General features: G+C 41.1%; 1 protein-coding gene across 1 annotated transcript in view; it reads left to right on the top strand.

Annotated features, from left to right (window-relative positions):
• LOC139273124 (neurexin-1-like) overlaps nucleotides 1–19,445 on the top strand; it is a 2,375,046-nt gene that overhangs the window by 1,197,985 nt on the left and 1,157,616 nt on the right. The window contains exon 11 of the mRNA XM_070889537.1: nucleotides 16,032–16,154. Coding sequence (XP_070745638.1) covers nucleotides 16,032–16,154 — 123 coding nt within the window. The remainder of the gene's footprint in view (nucleotides 1–16,031; nucleotides 16,155–19,445) is intronic.

Genomic DNA, 19,445 nt, shown 5'->3' with positions numbered 1-19,445 from the left:
AAGAATGAGAGGTGATCTTATCAAAACGTATAAGATTATGAGGGTGCTTGACAAGGTGGATGCAGAGAGGTTGTTTCCACTGATGGGGGAGACTAGAACTAGAGGGCACAATCTTAGAATAAGGTGCCGCCCATTTAAAACAGATATGAGAAATTTCTTCGCTTAGAGTTTTGTGGATCTGTGGAATTCGCTGCCTCAGAGAGCTGGAGAAGTTGGGACATTGAATAAATTTAAGACAGAAATAGACAGTTTCTTAAACGATAATGGAATAAGAGGTTCTGGAGAGCGTGCAAGGAAGTTGACCTGAGTCCATGATCGGATCAGCTATGATCGTATGAAATGACAGAACAGGCTCGAGGGGCTGCATGGCCTACTCCTGCTCCTATTTCTTATGTTCTTATGTTAACCATGAAATGTATCCCAGGCTGTTAAGAGAAGCAAAGGAGGAAATAGCAGAGGCTCTGACCAACATTTTTCCATCTTCTCTAGCTACAGGTGTGTTACTGGAGGACTGCTAACATTGTACTGTTCTTTAAAAAAGGAGAAAGGGATAGACCAAATAATCTTTTTAGGCAGTCCCTCGGAATCGAGGATGACTTGCTTCCACACTAAGATGAATTCTAAGGTGACTGATGAGATCAATGTGGGATCTACAGTCTTTGTCACAGGTGGGGCAGATGGTGGTTGGAGGGATGGTTGGATGGGGTGCTTGATTTGTCGTACGCTCCTTCTGCTGTTTGTACTTGGCTTCCGTGTGCTCCCGGTGAAGAGACTCTCAGCATTTGATGCCTTCTTGGAGGTTCCTCCTCCACTTTGAGTGGTCTTGGGCCAGAGATTCCCAAGAGTCGGTGGGGATGTTGCATTTTTTCAAGGCGTCCTGCATTTTCCCTGTCCTCCTGGGGCTCGCCTGCCGTAACATAACTCGGAGTAGAGTGCTTGTTTCGGGAGTCTAGCATCGGGCATGCGGACAATGTGGCCCGCCCACCGGAGCTGGTCGAGCATGGTCAATGTCTCAATGCTGGGCATTTTGACCTGAGCTAGAAGGCTGACGTTGGTACGCCTATCCTGCCAATTAATTTGAATGATTTTGTGGAGGCAGCGTTGGTGCTGCTCCAGTGCTTTTGAGGTGGCTACTGTACATAGTCCATGTTTCTGAAGCATATAGAAGGGTAGGTATCACTAGTGCTCTGTCGACCATGAGCTTGGTGCTGCATTTGAGTACACTTTTTTCCTCAGGGGGCCGAGGCTACACTGGCACACTGAAGGCGGTGTTTGACTTTGTCATCGATGTCTGCTCTTGCTGATAGTTGGCTCCCAAGGTATGGGAAGTGGTCCACATTGTCCAAGGTCTCATCGTGGATCTTGATAACTGGAGAATGGTATTGTGTGATGGGGCTGGTTGGTAGAGGACCTTTGCCTTACTGATGTTTAATGTGAGGCGCAGACTCTCGGATGCTTCAGTGAAGATGTCAACAATGGTTTGTAGTTCGGACTCTGAGTCTGCACAAACGCAAGTGTTATATTATAATTCAATTGCAGAGTTTGGAGCAACCTTGGATCTGGTCTGGAGGCGTTGGAGGTTGAACAATTTCCTGCTTGTCCTGTAGATTAACTCCACTCCAGCAGGAAGCTTGTTAAGGGTGAGATGAAGCAGAGCAGCGAAGAAGGTTGAGCAGAACGTTGGTGCAGTGACGCAGCCTTGCTTAACCCTGGTCTGCACTTGTATTGGGTCTGTGGTGAATCCGTTGGTAAGGATCCCGGCTTGCATGTCATTGTGAAGCAGGTGGGGAGGATGGTGACGAATCTTTGAGGACAGCCGAATTTGAGAAGGACACTCCATAATCCCTCGTGCATTACACAGTTGAAGGCCTTTGTGAGGTCAAGAAAGCCATGTACAGAGGTTGATGCTACTCCCTACATTTTTCTTGGATTTGTTGCGCAGTGAAGATCATGTCCGTTGTGTTCTTTAGTGGGCGGAATCCACCTTGCGACTCTGGGAGGAGCTCTTCAGCTACTGGGAGGAGATGATTAAGGGGGATTCTTGTGGCAGGGAAACTCTTCTGTCATTACCACAGTCGGACTTGTCCCCTTTCTTGAAGATGGTCACGATTATGGCATCTCTGAGATCCCCTGGCATGCTCTCCTCCTAGCTGATAAGAGAGCTGAGGTTATGGATTCATGCCAAGAGTACTTCTCCACCATGCTTTAGTGCGTCTGCGGGGATTTCATCTGCTCCTGAGGCCTTGTTGTTTTTCAGTTGTCGGATGGCCTTTTCAACCTCATGCCAGGCTGGGATTTTGCCGAGGTGGTGATGGGTGGTATGCTGTGGGATGGAGTCAAGGACACTCACGTCGAAGACAGAGTCTTGGTTGAGGAGATCCTCGAAGTGCTCCTTCCAGCGGGCACTGACTGCCTCTCTGTCCTTTATGAGCACCTCTCCGTTCTTCCTCAGTGGAATAGGGCCTTAAGTGCTTGGGCCGTAGGTGGACTTGACTGCGCTAAAAAAATCCACGCACGTCATGATTGTCAGCTAGATGCTGGATCTCCTGTGCTTTTTCCATCCACCATTTGTTCTTTAGGTCATGGGTTTTTTGTTGGACCTTGGCCTTCAGTTGTCTGTAAGTCTGCTTTCTTTCACTCAAGTTATGGAGTTGTTTTCAATTCAGTAATGCCTTGCGTTTACGATTTATTAGCTCCTGGATCTCCTGTTCATTCTCATCGAACCAATTTTGAAGTTTTCTGGTAGAGTAACCAAGAATCTCTTCACAGGTGCTAATTATGGTGGACTTGAGGGCAGACCAGACACTATGAACACTCTGCGGCTCCGGTTCATTGGAGGTCGTCAGTTTAGCTGTGAGGCGTTGGCTGAATAGGGCTTTCTTTGCCGGGTCTTTGACTACTTCAGCGTTGACCTATTTGCGCAGCATTTCTGTTGCCCCCGCCGTTTTGAGGCTACTTTGATGGAGATAACAAAGCGGATTAGACGGTGGTCAGTCCAGCAGATGTCAGCTCTTGTCATGGCACGAGTGATGCAGACATCCTTGCAGTCCCTCGCTCGGACGATGATGTAATCTAGCAGATGCCAGTGCCTGGAGCGAGGGTGTTGCCAGGAGGCCTTGTACTTATCTTTCTGATGAAACAAAGTGTTGATTATGACAAGACCGTGTTCTGAACATTTTGTCAGGAGGGGAATACCATTGGAGTTGATTTTCCCTACACCTTCCCTGCCAATCAGACCTCTGCAGAGGTCTGTGTCCTTTCCAAATCTGGTATTAAGTCGCCAAGGAGAATCAGCTTGTCGTCGTTGGGACTCGGGACAGGGATTGTTCAAGGCTGGAGTACAATTCCTCTTTGGCCTCGTCCATTGCTACCAGAGTTGGGGCGTATGCACTGATGACCATAGCATACTGGTTCCGGGTTAGGGCGATCCGAAGGGTCACGAGGCGTTCGTTTATCCCATAGGGGGAATCTCCAAGACGCCAAAACAGTTTATTTTTGATGGTGAAGCCAATCCTATGGAGATGGCATTCTTCTTCTGGTTTGCCTTACCAGAAGAAGGTGTAACCATCACCTTGTTCCTTGAGCTGACCTTCTCCTGCCCGTCGGGTCTCGCTCAGGGTGGTAATGTTGATGTCGTAGCGTCTGAATTCCCGGGCAACGATAGCAGCACAACATTCCGGTCTGTTGCTGTTTGGGTTGTCCATGAGGGTCCTGATGTTCCAGGTGCCAAACTTCATTTTAAAGGCTGGAAGATGCCTTTGTATGAATTCTTTTAACGTGGGGTGGCCGTTGCACACCAGCTACCACACGAACTTGACAGAGCAAGGTCTTGGATCAATGGTAGGGAATCCAAGATGATTGGAGACCAGGCTCTGCTGTATATAATCACATACCAAATAATTATAGAGCAGTCAGCCTAACCTCAGTGGTGGTCAAATTGTTAGAAAAATTCTGATGGACAGGATTAATATTCATGTAGAAAGGCACAGATTAATCAAGGACAGTCAGCATTGATTTGTTAAGGGAAGGTCGTGTCTCACTAACTTGACTGAATTTTTTGAGGAGGTAACAAAGAGGGTTGATGAGGGTTTGATGCAGTATATATGGATTTTAGCAAAGCTTTTGATAAGGACCCATATGGCAGACTGGTCAGAAAGATAAAAGCCCAGGGCCATGATCCAGATCAGCCATGATCTTACTGAATGGCGGAGCAGGCTCGAGGGGCCGTATGGCTGACTCCTGTTCTTATTTCTTATGTACTTATGTTCTTATGTAAAGTGATAAGTTGAATCAAAATTGGCTGAGTGGCAGGAAGCAAATGGTCATGGTTGATGGATGTTTTTGTGACTGGAAGGTTATTTCTAGTGGGGTTCCCCAGGGCTCAGTACTGGGTCAATTGCTTTTTGTTGCATACATCAATGATTTAGTGCATGATTAAGAAGTTTGCAGATGAATTGTAAGGTAATGCATTTGGGGAGGTCTAACAAGGTAAGGGATTTCACAATAAATGGTAGGATACTGAGAAGTGTAGAGCAACAAAGGGACCTTGGAGTGCGTGTCCACAGTACCCTAAAGATAGCAGGACAGGTAGATAAGGTGGTTAAGAAGGCATACAGTATACTTTTCTTTATTAGCCGATGCATAGAATATAAGAGCAGGGAGGTTATGCTCGAACTTTATAAAACACTAGTTTTACTGCATGCAGTTCTGGTCACCACATTACAGGAAGGATGTGATTGCACCGGAGTGGGCACAAACGAGATTTATGAGGATGTTGCCAGGACTGGGGAATTTTATGAGGAAAGATTGGATAGTCTGGTCTTATTTTCTTTGGAATAGAGGAGGCTGAGGGGAGACTTGATTGAGGTGTATAAAATTATGAAGAGCCTGGATAGAATGGATAGGAAGGACCTGTTTCCCTTAGCAGAGAGGTCAATAACCAAGGGACATAGATTTAAAGTAATTGGTAGAAGGATTAGAGGGGAGTTGAGAACTTTTTTCATCCAGAGGGTGGTGGAGCTCTGGAACTCACTGCTTGAAAGGGTGGTAGAGGCAGAAACGCTCATCACATTTGAAAAGTACTTGGATATGCACACGAAGTGCTGTAACCTAAAGGCTATAGACCAAGAGTTGGAAAGTAGCATTAGGCTGGATAGCTCTTTTTCGGCTGGCACAGACATGATGAGATGAATGGCCTCCTTCCATGCCATAAATTTCTATGATTCTATGAATCATTCCTTGCATCTTGAGGTATTTTTAGTGGTCTACAAGTTGCATTCAGTTCTTAGAACTTATCAAGAAAAGCTGTAAGATTTGTTGATGTTTTAAACCATTAACCCAGTTTACATAGCGCAAGATTGCTTATTGTTTTGTTAGTATTTTGCAAATACTTCTGTTATGTGAATTGCCTTATCTGCAAATACATTTGAACAAGTAGATTCAGCCTTTAAGCAATGATGCATTGCTGTTTCTTCTTTCTGGGCTGATGGGAGAATGTGTGGGCATCCCACGAGTGAATTATTGCAATTCAAGGTTAGTTGTTAGACATGAACTATGCTTATCCCTGCATGTTACAGAATAAATATCCAGATTTCAGTTCATAAGACACACTGGTAAATTTTCTGACTTTACAGAACCTTGTCCCCTGGCAGCGCAAGTCAAAAATGTGGGCATATGCCACATGTGATCTATTCAAGATAATGATCTAAAAATTATATTTAGCACGTACCTGGATATCTGATACACTCTGCTGATAGGCAGTACTTGAGGCCTGGAGCACAAAGTCAGAAAATTACCCCTTCATTCTAATCACAAAACTGTAATCTATCTGTCAACGTAAGAAAGGTGTTGGGAAAAATCCCAAGCTACCAAGGGTTTGTTGCAGGTGAAAATATAGCTAGGAATGTTATTCTGTCTACATCAACAGCAACAACAGCTTGTATTTATATAACACTTTTAACATAGTGAAACATCCCAAAGCGCTTCACAGGCATATTATGAGATAAAAATTTGACATTGAGCCGCATTCGTCAAAGAGGTATGTTTTGGGAACGTCTTGAAGGAGGAAAGAGATGTAGAGAGGTTTAGGCAGGGGCCCAGGCAACGGAAGGTATGGCCACCAATGATTGAGCGATTATATTCTTGCTATTGAGGGAGTGCAGCGAAGATTCACCAGACTGATTCCCGGGATGGTGGGACTGACCTATCAAGAAAGACTGGATCAACTGGGTTTGTATTCACTGGAGTTCAGAAGAGTGAGAGGGGACCTCATAGAAACGTTTAAAATTCTGACGGGTTTGGACAGGTTGAATGCAGGAAGAATGTTCCCAATGTTGGGGAAGTCCAGAACCAGGGGTCACAGTCTAAGGATAAGGGGTAAGCCATTTAGGACCGAGATAGGGAGAAACTTCTTCACCCAGAGAGTGGTGAACCTGTGGAATTCTCTGCCACAGAAAGTAGTTGAGGCCAATTCACTAAATATATTCAAAAGAGAGTTAGATGAAGTCCTTACTACTCGGGGGATCAAGGGGTATGGCGTGAAAGCGGGTATGGCGTGAAAGCAGGAATGGGGTACTGAAGTTTCATGTTCAGCCATGAACTCATTGAATGGCGGTGCAGGCTAGAAGGGCTGAATGGCCTGCTCCTGCACCTATTTTCTATGTTTCTATGTTTCTATAATCAGGGATGCTCAAGAGGGCAGAATTAGAGGAGAGCAGACATCTCGGGCAGTTGTGGGGCTGGAGGAGATTACAGAGATGGGGAGGAGCAAGGCCATGGAGAGATTTGAAAATAAGGATGAGAACTCATAAAATAAGGTCCAGACTCAAAAAGCTACAGACTTCAACATTACAGTTTCTGTTAGCTATTTGCTACAGGGATATTTTATCTTCTTAAATATTTTTTGTCAGAAACTGTGCTGCTGAACACATGACTCCAAGTTACAACTGTGGATGCAGTGACCCAGATGGCTGATATTTTCATTGGTTGTAAGGATAAGGTTATCTTCAATCTAAAGGGGTAAATTGTGTGGATGCTTTATCCTATTGCTCACTGACCAATTTTCATTACATGGACTGTAACGGTTATTACTTACAGTTGGGAAAATTGTCATTTTTGGAAGAAGGGACCGAGCGTAACGTAGCCAAGTTTGCTGACGATACAAAGATGGGAGGAAAAGCAATGTTTGAGGAGGACACAAAAAATCTGCAAAAAGACAGAGACAGGCTAAGTGAGTGGGCAAACGTTTGGCAGATGGAGTATAATGTTGGAATGTGTGAGGTCATGCACTTTGGCAGAAAAAAATCAAAGAGCAAGTTATTATTTAAATGGAGAAAAATTGCAAAGTGCTGCAGTACAGCAGGTTCTGGGGATACTTGTGCATGAAACACAAAAGGTTAGTATGCAGGTACAGCAAGTGATCAGGAAGGCCAATGGAATCTTGGCCTTTATTGCAAAGGGGATGGAGTATAAAAGCAGGGAAGTCTTGCTACAGTTGTACAGGATATTGGTGAGGCCACACCTGGAATACTGCGTGCAGTTTTTGTTTTCATATTTACGAAAGGATATACTTGCTTTGGAGGCAGTTCAGAGAAGGTTCACTTGGTTGATTCTGGAGATGAGAGGATTGACTTATGAGGAAAGGTCGAGAAGGTTGGGCCTCTACTCATTGGAATTCAGAAGAATGGGAGGTGATCTTATCGAAACGTATAAGATTATGAGGGAGCGCGACAAGGTGGATGCAGAGAGGCTGTTTCCACTGATAGGGGAGACTAGAACTAGAGGGCATGATCTTAGAATAAGGGGCCACCCATTTAAAACTGAGATGAGGAGAAATTTCTTCTCTGACAGTTGTAAATCTGTGGAATTCGCTGCCTCAGAGAGCTGTGGAAGCCGTGACATTGAATAAATTTGAGACAGAGATAGAGAGTTTCTTAACCGATAAGGGGTTATGGGACCTGAGCCCATGATCGGATCAGCCATGATCGTATTAAATGGCAGAGCAGGCTCAAGGAGCAATATGACCCACTCCTGCTCCTATTTCTTACGTTTCTTATGTTATTCAGATCTATACTACAGTATTGACAGTGGCAGCACCAAGTCATGATAGAAAAAATATAACTGAACTTCTACTCCATCTCAACATAATTGGCCAAACTATTTGGAGAATCTAACTAATGTGGAATTGGATTATAATCCATTGTTTTTGGTGTAGTATTCATTTTGAGATTCAACTCTTAGGCTGCAATTTTACGGACCTTGGTGGGTCCATGGAGGGCAACGCTGGTGTCTCCATCCCAGCCTTTGAAATGAATTTCTGTTGTTTGGGCGTTTCCTGGCCAATTGGAAGAAGCAGCTCTGGTTACCACATTTCATTATGCATCATCAGCTGGTTTCGTTAAAGGGACCATGGCCAACTTTATTTTGAGTTTGGTGCTGTCAGTGTTCTACAGCATTAAGGTGCTGCAAACACTGACAATCACTGCACAGAGGTGCGGGGCTGCACCCAGATTCTCCCATGTCTCCCTCCATATGCTTATGGAGGGAGTCACAGCACACAGCATATCTGTACCCATCTGCGATTCTTAAATCTGAAATCAATCATGTGGTTCAGTTAGAAGATATTGTAGTGTATTGGTAGATAATCGTAGAATTAATAGGACATCTAAAATAGGTACGGTCATTCTGATTTGTTGAAAATGATGAGATTATGTGACCCGAAGTGTAATATTTAATAGTATCAGCTTACTTGAATTTGTAGGCATGCTTTGATATTAATAACATTCCACAGCATAATTTATAGTAGATTGAAGATTTACATACCTTACTGTTGTTTGACTGCTTTCTCCGAACAGAATATGGATGATTTTAACTCTCTCCACCTGGCGGAAGTATGGTGGTAGATACACTGCCCCATTCCTGCACCATTTTTCTCAGAACCTCTCGCTGGCCAGCCTAGCTGTCCTCATAAATCAGATGGGAGCTTCATTAATCTATGCTGCACATAGTACTCCAAGGAGATTTTAACTGTCCACTGGGCGGAGAATGCACTGTAGACACTCCGCTCTGTAAAACCTGGCAGTACAGCAGAAAAGGCCCAAAAAGGTAAGTGACAAAATTATTTTTGTGGATCCAGGAGGAGCAGGAGTGATCTTCCGTGCTTCACAAGAATAATGTAGGTAACTATAGGCTCCCCACTCCGCAATGCAACCCCCACCTGACCTTTTTTTTGGGCAGCCCAGAGGCAAACCCAGCCTAATGTTGTGCTGGCCCAGAGCTGGCGGAGCTTCGCGGGTCACTGATTCGGGGAATGCAGCTCACCACAATATATTTTAATAAAACCTTGAAATGAACCATGCCTCCTTCCACCCAATAGTTGAAATCTACCCCAACATATTCTCTCTGTATGCTACATTTTTCTGTGACCAAGGAAAAGATTGTTATTCTCTTAAGTCAGAAAAGATGTTGATTATCTACACTTTGCAATTTATCCCCGTGGCACATTTCTCGTGCAGCATGTTCGCCAATCACAGTTGAGTTCCGAGAAGAAAGCGGAGAGGAGCCACTTCCCCAGAGAAAAGCGAAGGAAAATTAATGGATGAGCCACTGCCGGTTCCTCTTCCACTTCTTCAGGAACCAGTCATGCAAGAGCATTTCTAGTCGCTGATATTAATCCCTTCTCTCCTTCCTTTCCATGTGCTGTGCCCTATTTTTTGGACAAAATTGTGAGTAGGTACTCACAGTTTTGTCCAGAAAACCAAGTGTGACACCAAAAAAGAAAGGAGAGGAGGTAATAATATGAAAGAGGGTACCTGCACTTAAATATATATTTTTTGAAGCAAAAATGACAGAGAAAAAACTATTCTGATACGCAGGTGCAGACACACGTACTCTAATATTGCACATTGTGCGTCACTGCAAGATAGGTTTGGCTTTACAGTAATACAGCCAAATCAGTATGAGTTTGGGAATTCATTTGAGGTACAAGGCCACCTCTAAGATGTAATCTCAGCAATTTTGTACTGGTTACAGGTGCACCACTGGACCACTTCTACATTTTTAATGTTAGTGCAAAGCCAACAGGACATTTTGCTCTTTTAGCAACATTCTGGTGAATAACAGTAAGCATGCACCGTTGCACTACTCTAAAAGCAAGTACCTGCAATATAAATGTGAAAAGATCAAGTGTAGCTACATACACCATTAAATACTGGTACACTTGATGGTTTTGATATCTTTAACAATGTCAAGAATGACCCAGGAGAAAGCTGTAAAACCTGTACAAGATCAGTGCCTTTTTTGAATTCATTTTATTCAGTCTTTACAAATGTTTTATCAGTATTATAACTGAACTCTAGTTGTTACATTTCTATTCTAGAAGGTACTTTACTAATTAGAAATGGTACATCAACATTTGATTGATTGATCCAACAAGGCATTGATATTTATATTTTTATTTCGAAACATTTTACTGGAATACTGAGAGATGCACAATGGGTTATTTTCCACCAATCACTGAATCATCCAAGCAAGTGATTTAATTGTAGAGTAAAATTATCTCATTCAGTCGATGCAAATAACTCTTCCTATCAAAGGATCAGAATACTAATAAATTTATTTCTCACAAAAATAAAGTAGTACATCTAAATATTATCTCAATTATTATGGTGCCACTGTTATTCAAAACTGGTTTCTAATTATTGCATGGCTAGTATTAAACTTATAGTTAATGATGGTAAAAGATGATTAATAAGACTTTTATACACTGGGTTTCTAATGACAATACCTTCCATCGTTGCAGAAAGAGGTTAATACGTAACTTGATTTTTTTACATTATATAGTCTCAAATTTTTGCGATATGTAACTTGAATTTCTGTAATAAAGTCACAGTCCAGTCTTTCTGCATTTACCTTCAATACACAACATAAAGGACATTGGCATGCTCAGAAATTTATATTTGTGAAGTGAAAAGCTATTTGACATAACGCGGATATGTTGTTGCACCAGTATAGTGGTAAATAATAGGACTTTTTCTTTACTGTGTCTTATTGTGTATTAAAGTTACATTAATTTATAAAATATTTCCTGTATTACTATAGCTTTTTATATTCTAATTTCTTTTAAGGTTTCTGAAACACTGCGGTAAGTCATGAGTAGGCACAATCATTTTGAAAAAAAAACAAATAATGAGTAGTTATAAAATGAGATGACATATAAAAAGAAATTCAGTGGTATACAATTATCTTTTATCTACTTTGGGCAATGACATGTGACTGGACTTCTAGAAATGTGTGTACCTGTGCAGAAATGTTGATTTTAAAAGAAACCATGAGATAGTTAAATTCAATGCGGCTACTTAATCAGAGGGCTGTGGGACGATGCCAGCTGGCCTCATTATCTCAGCAGAGCAGAATGAATGCAGTTTGCAGCAAGTGGGACCCTAATGGAGTGCAGAAATTAGAAAAAGGTGGCAACAATTTGGTATTCTGTAGCCACTGATGTAGGGACCCAAGTGTTGCAGTTTATTTTTTGGGAAATTCATTCCTGTTAGTTACTCAGTCATATTTGACGACAACAGCTAGATTGTAATCTGGAAGGACCACAATACATATCAAGCTGAGCTGCACACTGAGCCAAAGTGCAACATCACATTTATTTTAAACATAAATTCACTTCTCTCAGAAATTTATTTTTAGTCATATGATCTTCAACACTTTTTTTTAATCAGAACTGACTGCAGTGTATGCTACGAAAACCTGACTTTAATTGCTAGTATCGCCATTGTTTTGTTGCTCTGTAAAATTGGGTTTTATTGCCATTTCAGTACATTGCCATATCTTTATTAGGAATTAATCTACATATTTTGGATCAGTAAGTCACAGTTTAAAATGTGAATCTTCCAGGAATTCTTTGATAGATCTCTTGATCATCGTTGTTTTCATTCTTTTGAACTGATATCTTAAATCACTTATGGGACCAAGATTCAAAACCTTTTTTTATTTAAAAAAAATCTTTCACGTGTAATTATTTATATTCTATTATATCTGTACATTTTGTATCCATAAATATAATAAGTGTGCAGCCCAAAACATCGATAGGTGTTGATCAATGCACAAAATCTATCAAAGTAGTACATTTTATAACAGTGGACTGAAACAGTCAAACAATGCTTTATTCAAAACTTTAGAATGCAGATGCACACTATCAAGTTACTCTTGGATTTGTGGACTATTTGATGAGAAAGTTATATTGCATCTTAAAATACACTATTGCTGCTGACTTCGGGAATCACACTGTGCTTAATATTACAAGGCAGCACAGTACTATCTGAAAGACACCTGCTAAATTCAGGTCTTTCATTCATTATGTTTTCTATCTTCATATACTAACAGCTTTACTTTAATATATTATACATTTCAGAATTACTTGATGGATCTTTAGATTGTAAGAATAACAAAGACTAGAATTTTCCTTCCCTTGGCAGGTCCGGTGCAGCCGGAATCTGTGGCGGGTCGCGACCCCGCAGCTGGCTCCATCCGCTGTAGAAAATGAACTTGCCTTCATGGGGCTTGTTAAGCCCACTCAACGCGTTACCAGCCCAATGCGATGGATGGGTCTGGTCATTCATGATGCGTTTTAAGCCAGAATCCTTAAAGGGACCATGGCCACATTAAATTTTAAGTTTAATCTAACATAGTGGGTGTTGAATCTTTACTGTACAATAATATAATACAAGTTATATATGAGTGGCAAATAAATATTTAAATATTATCATTAAGTAAAATGACACAATTCTACAAATATGATCAAGAATATAATTTAAAAAGTACATTAATTGAGAAGTTATTGGTGCTTTGGTCACAAATCTTTTGTATCAGTAACTGGTACAAATAAAAGATGTGTGTGTATCGTTAATACATAAAATTAAGCAGAACTTAAATGTAATTGTAAAGGGGTGGACTTCCAATCTCAGGCAAGTACAGTGGAAAAGCTGCGGAATCCCTGACAAACAGTGTGTGTGCTGCTTACAATGTGTTTCTGGGATTTCTGCAGCTCTTCTGTTTAAGTTAACAACGGACAGTGAGAGTGAGTGAACCTCCGCAGAAATTCACACACTCAAGTCTCAGACTGAAAACTTAACTTAGTTATATTCAGGGACTGAAAGCAATTTGAACCAGTGGAATGAGTGATGAGAATGAAATTGCTAAGATTGATGACTTGATTTAATGTGGATCTGGACAATCACAGTATACTGTGAGGAAAAACCTGACCAGAAAGAACACAAAAATGTATTCAAATGGTATATGTCATTTTTTATAGTGCAGATCAATTCACTGCAATTATTGTTGAGCTGGCTAAGAATGGCCAGTGAAAAATGTATTTCCCTCACCATCCAGGGTAGCACTTGCATCCCTTCAGGAATTTCTGAATGAACATTTACCAGTAGCTTTTCAAGTCGAGGAGAATCTCCACCAATCTTTTAGCTGATGTAATCAACATGTTTTTATTTTGGTTTGTTTTCCATGCTGTCAAGTAATCAAGCTGGAACAATGGCCACAGAGCTTATGCCTCAGGTTGACCGACGTGGTTCCCAAGCTGCGTGAATCTCGTTGCCATGCAGAGAAATTAACAAAAGGAAGGGGCTAAAAGGCTCTTAAGTGCCTGTCAATAACCTCATAATGATTTCAATTAGGTCCCCTGCCGCTGCAGGTCAGGTCGGCTCCACGATGCCAGACGTGCCTGTGGGGAGGCACATGGGAGTGACATGACAGCCGGTTCCCGACTCACTGTCAAAAATAACAACTTTCCCACCCAACCCACCACCGATTTTGCCTGCTACCACCATGGAAAATCCAGCCCTAAATGTTTATTATACACCTTGCATTTAATCTTGTATGAATATGCCTTATTTTGTTCAGTAAATGGAAGATATTGGACTTGTTGCATCTGTGCAATAGGATATTTACTGCCAGAACCGTTAAGGTAGATTTCCTGATTAGTTGTGTCCAATAAGCAGGCATAAAGTAGATTTAACCAATGAAAAATTTTGGGCAAAATCAATTATACCATATCTCCGTTCATTTAGCACCTCACTTAGTTTTCCACTCGGATTTTCAAGTGGCATCGGACGTGTCTGCCAATTTCTCAGTTGCAATATTTAGTTGAAGCCCTGATGACATAATTTTTCGATGCTGAAATTCCTTGCAGCTTGTGCCAAAATAGCAGTCATAAACCCATTCATATAAAATAGGTGCCCAGGAATGCTAAGAGCTCTGCTGTGTGTGGAAGTCCATTTGAAAAGACCTGTAAGAATATTTATTGCTGTGTTTTGAAGCTGTGCTATGAAGATACCCCTGAGTGAAAAACAGAGCCAACCTCCTCACTTTCACCTCATCTCACAACACTTTCACTTTGACATGCATCTAATATGGGGTTCAGTTAATGTGCTGTTCCATCCCTTGGCCAAAGACCTGACTTCCTGTCGCCATATTTTTTGTACCAGCTATTTTGCTATCAAAAATACCCTTTGCCAAGGCTGAAATATATCAGAAATTTTCATCTCCAAGAGTTTGCTTCTTGTCTTAATAAACGGGGAAAAATTTCCCAATGCTCTTTTTGAAATTGGTCATGTTATTTCTCACTTTGTTAATTGCATCACTCAGTTGCCATTACTATTGATTTGGAAGGGTGCTGCACAAGATTACACCATATAATGGATAAGGTGAACTTTGATGGGCTTTTTACTTGTCCTTTTCATATGTTTGTAAACATGATGGTATGGTTATGCAGAGAACATGTTCAAATCCCACCATAGCAGTTTGAAAAGTTGAATTCAGTTCTTTTTTTAAAGGTAACAAAACACAATCAGTAAAAATGACCAAAAATCTGTTAGATTGTCATAAAAACCCAACTGGTTTACTCATTTCCTTTAGGGAAAGAAACCTGCCATGCTTACCCGTTCTGGCCTGTATGTGATTCCTGTCCCTCACCAACGTGGTTGACTCTTAACTGTCTTCTGAAGTGGCCTAGCAAGCCACTCAGTTGTATCAAACCACTACCAGTGATTCAAGAAGAACATCCACCACCACTGTCTCAAGGCAACTAAGGATGGGAAATAAACACTGGCCTTGCCGGTGATGCCCATAAAAGAATTGACAATCAGATTTTCAGAGAAGTAACTTTTCATCTGCATCATTTTGTGTGTCATCCTGCCATAATAGAACCAATTCCTTTAAATTCTGACATTACAGCAATAACAGCTTGCATTTCAGTTGCACCCTTAATGCAGTAAAATATCCCAAGGTGCTTCAAAACGTGAGATTGGACACTGAGCAGGAGTTGAGAGGAAAGAGGTGGTGATGGATGTGGTGAGGAAAAGGGGGTTAGGAAGAGAATTCAAGAGTTCTGGGAATGTGATAGTTGAAGGCTTTGTTAACAATGGTGGAGACGAGGATGGGGGTGAGATGGGTGCATAACAGACTCCCAGAATTTGTGGGCTATTGCACAAAAATATAATACAGTACACTCACATTTTGGAGTTGAATGCAGAAACAAATCAGATTGGAAGAACGTCACTAAAATTTACGAGGATTCGTCTGCACTATTGGACAGGATACTTCAGCATTATATGTGCTTCATAGTCGAAGAGGTTGGACACTGTTATACCCAAAGGAGTGACATTTTTCTATTTTTAATGAAACAGTTTCAGGGTAAAATTAAGATGAGCAAAGAAATAACTGACTTCCTGTAATAAAGGAGACACTTGTGCCTATTCATGACAGATAATTGTACTGGTATTTTAATTATGTGTTGATATATTATGCATGAATTCATAATATATAAACAGATATGCCTTCATTTTGTTTCTTGACGAAAGTAGAATTTCGATATTAAACATAGTTTTGTTTCAATTTTAATATGCTTTCCTTTCTCAAGTGCTTTTATTCATTCTCTGGGGTTCAAGTATTAAGAAATGTAATATGTTTGAACTGAATTCACAAACCTAATAATCCATTGCCATATTCTTATGCAGGCAAAGGTCCAGAAATGCTTTATGCTGGACAAAACCTCAATGATAATGAGTGGCACACGGTCCGTGTGAGTCGCCGAGGAAAGTATCTGAAGCTGATAGTGGATGAATTACAACCAATTGAAGGTAATAAAACCTCTTGTGGATTTGTAGTTCTCAGATGGACTCCAATATAAGTTGCAATATATAGTAATTGTCAACCTTGTTCACTTTCCAGTAAAGTTTTTTTTTGCACTTGGAAACAATATCAGTTCTTCATAATGTTGCTAAGCCCACATTAGCCTGAATTTTGCAGTCAGCAGTGAAGTGATGGCATTTGCCGCTGACCTTGAAGAAAGCTACCCACAAAGGTCTAGCGATCTCTGTGGCACCGATATCACCTTTCCCGATGTTCGTTTGATTCTGGCCAAGTCTAGGGGATCTTCAGCATCCAGCAACAGTGGTGTCATCAAGCAACCAATCACATTGAAGAATTCTCACAGCTAGCAAACCAAGAAGTAAAATGCACTGATTATCCTTCACTTTTTATAATTCTTGCAGAGTGCAAAATAAAAATTGGGACATACACATGGGATTAAGATAGAAACTGAAATATCATAAACACATTTTTTTTAAATTATATTAAAAATGATGGCACTTTTTAATCATAGAAAAATTTGACATTCAACAAATATAAAATTAGTTTTTCAGGACCAGAGAGGCTGTTCAGCAATTATTACGATTTAGTATGCTGTTAAAAATCTACTTACACTCATTGAACAAGGCTTAATCGTTTGGGGATTTTTAACAGCGATATTACAGCGTAAAAAGGGAAGTCCTCATCAGTTCAGTGAGTTCTCAAAGATTGCCATCTGCGGGGACTTCAACAGTGCATCCTGTGGAGCAGCAGGGAATCACTGACAGCAAATTCTGGATTTCCACATTTAAGTGCGCACGTGCAGACGCCAGAAGTTGCTGTCAGTTTTGCAGAGTGATAATAGCGAACTCTGGCAGTTTCGCTGTCATTACAATGACAAAATTTGGGCCATTCATTTTACTTGATTCATTTCCACGGTCTTGATGGGTGAAATGGTCTTTTGGCCCTAATATGCGCACCAGCCACAGGAGTAAACATGATGAGAAAAATACCTTTTCATGTGAGAGATAGCCAAGTCAATGATTCTATTAATTGATTCATCCCTTTTGGGACACATCACAGTGTTTAACATTCTTCATCGATGTATAGCAATTAATCCTGAAGGCCAGTGATAAAACTTGCTTTGGTATTTTACTCCACACAAAGACATGTCAGAAAACATAGCAATTCGCATTCACTCAGGGCACCTCAGCAGAAAATAATTTTAGCTCTCGGTAGCAGTATCTCTCAGAACTCTCAGAAGTATCATTAACTTCCATCTGCAGCAGTAGATATAATAAAAAATTGTAGTGAATATTTACAATTTACTATTCAAGAAAAAGTTAGTATAGCTTTATTGGTCAGCAAAGTCATTGTAGTTTCCTAACCTTGAATTTTTATGTTTCTCACCAGATACCGTATTTAATTTATAAGATTTATTATGTTTACCTTGATTTCGTTTCTTAGTTATTTACTCTCATGACTCTTGAGGGAATTGTTTGAATGGAAGTAGACTATTTGTGCAATGTGATATGGATTTCAAAATCAGATTTACTTTTCAAAAGGCACCCTTTGTTGAAGGACTTCTTTGCAACATGCAGTAGTTATTCATTTTATGAGAACTTCCAGTGAAGGCATACTCTGATAATAGCATCATAAAGAACATTTTAGCTGTCTAACTCTGGGTTTCTTACCACTTAACTTTAATGAAAACAGGCTCAGACTTATTATTTTATGTTGTGCTGGTCCTTCTTCCATTTTAGAGTATCAAAAGTGCTGGAATGAAATATATAATTGTTATTGTATTGTGACACATGCAGAGTAAGTACTTTACCCTACGCCCTTCAATAATGCTCCCTTTTAATTAACTGCTTTTCCGCCATTCAACAAAATCATGGCTGATCTGGCCATGGACTCAGCTCCACTTACCCGCCCACTCCCCGTAACCCTTAATTCCCTTATTGGTTAAAAATCTATCTATCTGTCACTTGAATACATTCAATGAGCTAGCCTCAACTGCTTCCTTGGACAGAGAATTCCACAGATTCACAACCCTCTGGGAGAAGAAATTCCTTCTCAACTCGGTTCTCAATTGGCTCCCCCGTAATTTGAGGCTGTGCCCCCTAGTTCTAGTCTCCCCGACCAGTGGAAACAACCTCTCTGCCTCTATCTTGTCTATCCCTTTCATTATTTTAAATGTTTCGATAAGATCACCCCTCATCCTTCTGAACTCCATCGAGTAAAGACCCAGTCTACTCAATCTATCATCATAAGGCAACCCCCTCATCTCCGGAATCAACCTAGTGAATCGTCTCTGTACCCCCTCCAAAGCTAGTATATCCTTTCTTAAGTAAGGTGATCAAAACTGCATGCAGTACTCCAGGTGCGGCCTCACCAATACCCTATACAGTTGCAGAAGGACCTCCCTGCTTTTGTACTCCACCCCTCTCGCAATTAAGGCCAACATTCCATTCGCCTTCCTGATTACCTGCTGCACCTGCAAACTAACTTTTTGGGATTCATGCACAAGGACCCCCAGGTCCCTCTGCACCGCAGCATGTTGTAATTTCTCCCCATTCAAATAATATTCCCTTTTACTGTTTTCTTTTCCTAAGGTGGATGACCTCACACTTTCCGACATTGTATTCCATCTGCCAAACCTTAGCCCATTCGCTTAACCTATCTAAATCTCTTTGCAGCCTTTCTGTTTCCTCTACACAACCCGCTTTCCCACTAATCTTTGTGTCATCTACAAATTTTGTTACACTACACTCTGTCCCCTCTTCCAGGTCATCTATGTATATTGTAAACGGTTGTGGTCCCAGCACCGATCCCTGTGGCACACCACTAACCACCGATTTCCAACCCGAAAAGGACCCATTTATCCGGACTCTCTGCTTTCTGTTAGCCAGCCAATTCTCGATCCATGCTAATACATTTCCTCTGACTCCGCGTACCTTTATCTTCTGCAGTAACCTTTTGTGTGGCACTTTATCGAATGCCTTTTGAAAATCTAAATACACCACATCCATCGGTACACCTCTATCCACCATGCTCGTTATATCCTCAAAGAATTCCAGTAAATTAGTTAAACATGATTTCCCCTTTATGAATCCATGCTGCGTCTGCTTGATTGCACTATTCCTATCTAGATGTCCCGCTATTTCTTCCTTAATGATAGCTTCAAGCATTTTCCCCACTACAGATGTTAAACTAACCGGCCTATAGTTACCTGCCTTTTGTCTGCCCCCTTTTTTAAACAGAGGCGTTACATTAGCTGCTTTCCAATCCGCTGGTACCTC

The sequence above is a fragment of the Pristiophorus japonicus genome, chromosome 9 (assembly GCF_044704955.1).
Source record: "Pristiophorus japonicus isolate sPriJap1 chromosome 9, sPriJap1.hap1, whole genome shotgun sequence".
NCBI classification, from domain to species: domain Eukaryota; kingdom Metazoa; phylum Chordata; class Chondrichthyes; family Pristiophoridae; genus Pristiophorus; species Pristiophorus japonicus.
Note: the sequence above shows the minus strand (reverse complement) of the source record. Positions and strands in the feature narration are given on the sequence as shown.